Source organism: Mustela lutreola, chromosome 7, assembly GCF_030435805.1.
Source record: "Mustela lutreola isolate mMusLut2 chromosome 7, mMusLut2.pri, whole genome shotgun sequence".
Classification (NCBI taxonomy): domain Eukaryota; kingdom Metazoa; phylum Chordata; class Mammalia; order Carnivora; family Mustelidae; genus Mustela; species Mustela lutreola.
Window position 1 is genome coordinate 15,873,148 of NC_081296.1, and position 6,798 is coordinate 15,879,945.

The following is a 6,798-nucleotide window of genomic DNA, read 5'->3' on the forward strand; positions in this document are numbered from 1 at the left end:
ATGCTAAATGTTGTAAGACTAGTTAAATAACAAAAAGATATATTTACATAATACTTCTTGCTCTCAAATTTTGAACAAAGAACTTAGTAGGCCAACATTTTATTTAAATAAGTTTTATAGTACTACAAAGAGTGAATTAGAAAATCAAAAGCAAGGAGAAATGGGCATGGTGTGAACAATGGGGAAGCAAGAGAAAGCAAGAAAGTATGTGACCAGGAAGCGAATGCTTAGCTCTGAGATCCTTCTCTGAGAGAAGGACAGATTAAAACCTAAAAAGAAAGAAAAGAAGGATCCCATGCACTCAAGGAAAGAGAAGTCCCCCAACATCCCTCCTGCTTTTTCCAATATAAACACACAGCTGGGCCGACTTACCACATCCTGGTTCGTACCGACTTTATCAACTTTTCTATTTAAGCCAAACTTGACCGGTCAATGATGGACGGGCTGTGTGCCAAGTGTACTAGTTGTACAACTGACTGTGTAATGGCTGAAACTGAGAAACCGGGGTGAAAGTATCAAGAGGCTCTAAGGATTGCAAAAGAGCCAAGATTCAAACGATTACCACGTACACACAAGACAAACTATGCAGATGACTGCTCAGTACGGAAGTCATTCAGAGTGTTACACTGTGGCATCAGCTGACCCAGACCCAGAAGATTGCTGGAGTTCCCATCATGGACATCTCTAACCATATAGACGACACTGAGCGAATGCCAGATGATGACAGAGCCCCTCACTCCTATGTCTTAATAGAGTTCCTCAGCTCTCCTTTACCAACTTTTCCTGTTGCCAGTCCATACAAGCAATTCTCCTTACCCAGTTCCTCTGTTCTGAGCTATGGCTAAAGATACTCATTTTTTTATGTTTTGAAACTGATTATCTTGTACCATTTTACTCTTTTTTTTTTTTTTTTTTTTTAAAGATTTTATTTATTTATTCGACAGAGAGAAATCACAAGTAGGCAGAGAGGCAGGCAGAGAGAGAGAGAGGAGGAAGCAGGCTCCCTGCTGAGCAGAGAGCCCGATGCGGGACTCGATCCCAGGACCCCGAGATCATGACCTGAGCCGAAGGCAGCGGCTTAACCACTGAGCCACCCAGGCGCCCCCATTTTACTCTTTGTTGCATCTTTTTACAAATCAGATGACCGCTCACAAGACCAAAAAAAAAAAAAAAAAAAAAAAAGGAATGGAAAGGAAAGATCAAAAGGGAGGACAACAACAACAAAAAAACAGTTCTTTTTTGCCGGCAACCCTTCTTTCAAGTGCCAATCAGATAAACTTTATCTGATGTTACATCGTCACAACTCCTCTATCATCAGGGAAAGTAGTTCACATAAGAAAATTTCTCTATAAAATGAGTTCCAGGCTTACATTCCATATTTGGCTAATTAGAATTTCATTACGATGTCTGTCTCAAACTGATGCGGAAGAGAATGGAATCTTGTCACCAAGATGTGACATCGAACTAAGAACCCACAGGGTAAGCAAGCACTCAGCTCCTGTGATACAAAGACGGCTCCTGGGGATGGGCGACCCTGAGCAACAGTGGCTGACCTGCGGGCCTGCGGCTATCTGCTGTCTGTCACTCTTCCCTCTTCCTCCTCTGTCAGCTGCTATCTCCAGCCGCCGTCAACAAAATCCACCTCAAACAGCCATCACTTCCCTCTCGTCCTGTTTACCGTAGCTAAGCTCCAGGACAGGCATCCAGATCACCAGCCCTGTGGGAACTTCTTCTAAGGTAAGAGGTGGCCCTATTGGTGAAATGCAGGTGCCAAGGCATGCGGACATTGTGCCATCTCCTGCGCTATTCTTAATGTTCTGATTGTCCCACTTCCCTCAGTTCCCACCTGTGGCCTCTGGAAAGGAACATATTACAGTAGGATTTCCAAGGACTGATGCGTGGGGGTCAGGAGATCTGGCCTGTGATTGGGCCCAACTAGTTGTGTGGCTTTAAAGGAAGTCATCACACCTCAGGCCTCAGTTTCCTTATCTGCAAGCCAGGATGGACTGGAGTCTTTTCAGAGGAGCTGGCAAAGATCACATAGATAAGCACCACCTCATTATACTAACAAGCAAACAGAAGGCCGGAGGCCAGTGATTTACCCCAAGTCAGACATAAGCAGGCAGAGAGCAGAGCTGAGGATGGGACCCACATCTGCAGGTCACAGCTAATCAGCCAGCACAGTACAAACAGATCTGAGAAGCTGCTCATTCTTCCCCTTTTCCGTTTTGTCCATCAGAATGCATGCTCCCTGCAAACAAGGACACACAGGACCTGCTTCCTGTCTCAAAATTCCCAGTTCACCCAATTAGAACAGGGAGGAGCCTCAAGGACTTACCCCCCCACCCTCACACACGGTTCTTTTACCTATGGAACATGAGGGTACATACATTCACCGTCCAGAGGGCTCCTGCCTTCACTTCTCATGGAAAAGGTCATCATGTGCCTACCCGGGGTGCCAACGAAGCCACAGGTTCCAGAGAGGAACTGACACAGATAAGTTTGAAGGAGGCAGATGGCTCAGCGCAGAAACAAACTGTCTACCAAGGAAAACTACCCCATGGGGGACTGATTCTCTTTGAAATACGTTCGAGTGCATGGGAAAATGGTTTTTCAAGAGCTGGTGGACTGACCAGTCACCTGGTACATACAAGATCACGTCCGCATTCTGACAAGAGTGGCTTGCCTGCAGTGTAGACCAGGGGCCAGAAATACAAGGAAGGCGCATGGAGACTGGGTGAGAAGCTTCTACGGTGTGATGGCAAGGGTGCACTGCAAAGGTACGAGAAGAGATGGAAGAAGTAAATGGACTCAAGAGGTTTAGGAAGCGAAATCCACAGGACTTGGTGTGACAGACTAGATTTTGGAAAGGTGACAGAGTAGGAGTTGACTTCTGGTTTCCCGACTCCAGGCTAAACGGATGAAGTGTTTACTGAGAGAGGCAACAGAATAAGAAAGGTAGTTTTCAGTGGAGGAGGTGCTCATGAATTCCGTCTTGAACCTGATGAGTCTGAGGGGCCACAGACACATCCGAGAAGAAAGGTCAGCAAGCCCGATACACAGAACTGGTGCTCACGAGGCGTGTGGGCCAGAGACAGGAATCTGCCTTACCGGCTGATAGGTGGACATGAAGCTGCACAAAACGTCATCTAGGGAAAGAAAGGAACACGGGGCTGAGCCCATAATCAGCATTCAGTGGCTACCAGTAGCATGACTTTGCACAGGAGACACATCAGAGAGGTAGAAGAAAGACAGGAAGCAGAGCATTTGGTCTACTGCGATGTCGAGTAAGGAGACAGACAAAGGTCAGGTGCGCTGACTTAGAAACAGTTTTGGTAAGAACTCTTTAGTGGAACAACAGGGCCTGAAGGGTGGAAGGTGGGAAAGTCAAGTCAACCCCTGAGCGCTGGCTGTGATGTGCAACAGTGACAGGGCAATACCTAGAGGTGGGGCAGTCAAGTGGGAGAGGATCAAACAGGAGCACGTGATGGGAAGGAGTGCAGGGGAAAGGATCCTCACAGGCTCCTGGAATGGCGGGAGGGCATGGACTCTGAGCCAGAGTGGAGACTGAACCCGAGGAGGAAGGAGAGCCCCTCCCCGTACCAGGTGAGGAGGAGAAGGGGACAAATACAAGAATGGGATCATGATCAGCAGGATGGAGGAGGTACCGTGGGATGGCTGGTAATTTTTCTGTATGACTGGAGATGAAGTCATATGTTGAGATGGAAGAGGAAGGCTACATGTGATGTCAATAGCACACCCAGGTAAATGGTCTAATTTATCTGTTATGCCCCCTACTACCAATACCTTATGTCCTGCTCATCTATTAGTTGGCTGTCAACCCAAAGGATTTTCGTATTTCTAAGCTGACAAAGTATGATGTTGCCAGTGCCTCTGCCCCAGGTGACCCTTCCCCATCTGCCATTCCTGCACTTTGATCACCTACCTCTTTTGCATACCTTCCCCCTTCTATTTCTCATTAGATCTCATAAACATGACTTTTTAAGTAGTCTCCTGCCACCAGTCAGCTCGAACTCAACAGATATGACCATGCAACTTCCTGCTGTAAACCTGACTGCAGCTCTACCATGAAAACTGCATCAACGTGGACCCCTCAATGTATGCAGTGTCCAAGGTGCAACCCACAGCCCCACCCCATCTCCCTTTCTACCATCCCAGTCTCATTCCAAACTGTGCCAAACAAGACACCTATGTAGAAATACAACCCCGACAGCAAGCTCTCCACTCATTTCTGCCTCGGAACTGTAACTTAACAAAACATCTCTCTGACGGAAACACAAATTGCAAATAACCTTTATCTCCAGCTCCCACATAGAAGATCAATACCACTTTACACAGAACAGTTGTTCCATGTATTTTCCTTCTATGTATGAAGGGGTCACGTTCATTAACACTACAAATTGTACATTATATTCAGAAATTTCAGAGCCTTGAAAGAATATGAAATTGCTGGCATTCTAGCCACTTTCCCAGTTTGCTCTCTTCCTACCTATAAGTCCTACTTTAAAACTGCTATTCTGAGATTTCTATTTTCCTAAGCTGCTTTGACCAAAGGCATTCTGTCAGCGCAGAGTGAGAAAGATGGCGGGGCGAGGAAGTGTGAGAAAATGCTAGTGTTAGGCCCAAAGAAAGCCTGACGAAGTCCAAAGACAAGCTAAAGAGACTTCCGTGCTTTGAGATTCTCTAAGTCTGTGTGTGTGCCTTTTCTTCTTCCAATGACCTCTCTCCTCATCACGTGTCCTTCGTTAACAAAAGCTTTCTGGATCAGAGAAATCACTCTGTGCTCTCCTTCAGACACTCCATTCAATTTACACCTTTTATTACAGTGGCTTAATATCACCATACAAGAACAAGAGTACAATATACCTTCGTCTAGACATCCCTACATATTAAAAATGATATGGCCACACCGCAGAGGATCCAGACATAAGCACTTTTAAAGCCAGAGTTTGGGAGATGTGATCTGAATGCAAGTATCAAAGAGGAACTAGCTGGTTAACCCAAAAAAGAAAAAAACATTAGACTTGAAGCCATAAAAAAGTAAGAAATTCAAACTCTTTTCAGAATTTTAGGTACCTACAGAGCCAAAACTTTTTAACACTGAAACCAGCTACTAAATCCCAATCCTTAGAAATTAAACATATACGTTTTGATAGTTTAAGTACAGACCCAGGGGGATACAGAAAACAGATAAAGCTCCTCCTGGCTCTGATTCAAACCTTGGGACATTTTCAAGGCTATGTCTGTCAGTAAAGTCTTTTCAGTTTAAATTTCTATTCTGTAAGTTTATGTCCTACAGTTATCTGCTGCCAGCTTCAGGCTGACCTCACCAAGAGAAGTAGGCCAACTTTAGAAAAGGAGCTTGGTATGCTTTGTAGTACTGGACCAGAACCAGTAAGGACAGTACAGTCTTTCAGATTTCTCATTCTGGGAGCAGACGAAAGTCAGGCATAAACGTTAGGTTAAGTGCCCTTTTGACCCGATTCCTGGTAATTACGTGCGTTCAGAGATGTGTTCAACGCACAGTCGCTCAGCTTCTAGGCACAAGGCACTGGGAGGCTTCTGTCAGGCCGGGGGAGTGGCGGGTCCTACGGGCCGGGGCTTTTACATTTAGCTCAAAACCACTTGCCCTGAACTTTCAGGCCTTTTCATTCAATGTGCACGATTTCACAGGAGTGCTTTCTCCAGGCTGCATCTAGCCCACCCGAGGCCAAGAGACTCACTGCAAAGTGCAGTGAGGTCCCCGCCGAGGAACCGTCTGGGGCGGGGACCCAGGAAGCCCGCAGGAGAAGCCCGAGGAGAGGCCCCGGAGGGCCGAGGAGGGCAGGCCACCCACAGCCCGGCTCCGGGGAGCAGAGCCCAGGCATGCACCTTCATGAACTCGTCCTTGTTGAAGCAGAGCGTGTCCGGCCCCTTGGGCAGGTTCATCCTACTTCTCTCCATCCCGCTGGCAGCCGCCTCTCAGCACCGACACTCGACACTCCAGCGAGGAGGAAAGGTAGGAGACTGCGCTCCCGGACGCTACCGGTGAAGCCACGGCGTTTCCACCGCACAGAAGGCACCGCTTCCTCCAACATGGCAGCGCCTGCGCCGCGCCAATGAAAGAGGACTCCGCAGGCCCGCCTCCGCCTGCCTCGGCCAAGAGAGGCGCGCGGACCGCTGCCGTGGAGCCAGCAGGTGATGCTTCCCCCCGTGCGGTGGAGGGCGACACTACAACCTCGCGTGCGTTTCTGTGGGGCAGCCCCTCCGCTGGTGATACTGGGTGAGCGGGAAAGGGGAGGGCGGGGAGGGTCAGGGGCGCTCCCTCCCCACCTCGCCCTTTCCCTCGGAAAATCGGCCTGCGAGCCTCTTCCAGGACCTTCTCCCGAGATTGTCCCGCGGGAAGCATAGCCGTGGCGGGATGCTGGCCCTTTACTTCTGTGGCCGGTTGTCCAGAGTGGGGGGCGCGTCCCGGTGTCAGGCCTCTGGTTCCCGTGCGCCGCCGCTGCAGCTGCTTGGGCGCGGAGGCCTCTGTGGGAACCCGGCTTCCGCCCTTAGCCCTGGCACCCACCTGCGAGCGTGGCTTCTCCCCCGCCGAGCTTGGCTGCAGCGATCTTTAGGGGGGAAGGTGGTCAGCTGGCAGCCTCGGGTCGTCTGGGCAGTTCCCAGCTCCACTTTGGCTCAGCTGCAGGGCGGCCACAAGTTTGGATTCTCAGAGTTCTTAAAGAATCATCTCCCAACTGGCCGGCCGACAAAACCCAGCCGACAAGTAGATGTGCGAGCATGTTTATGTCCAGT

General features: G+C 48.9%; 1 protein-coding gene across 2 annotated transcripts in view; it reads right to left on the reverse strand.

Annotated features, from left to right (window-relative positions):
* LOC131835651 (conserved oligomeric Golgi complex subunit 2-like) overlaps positions 1-6,125 on the reverse strand; it is a 29,118-nt gene extending 22,993 nt beyond the window's left edge. For both annotated transcript variants that reach the window (XR_009355294.1, XM_059180077.1), the window contains exon 1: positions 5,893-6,125. Coding sequence is in view for 1 of the 2 variants with exons in the window: in XM_059180077.1 (XP_059036060.1) it covers positions 5,893-5,964 (72 nt within the window). In the remaining variant the exon portion in view is untranslated. The remainder of the gene's footprint in view (positions 1-5,892) is intronic.
* Between the last annotated feature and the right edge of the window lie 673 nt (positions 6,126-6,798).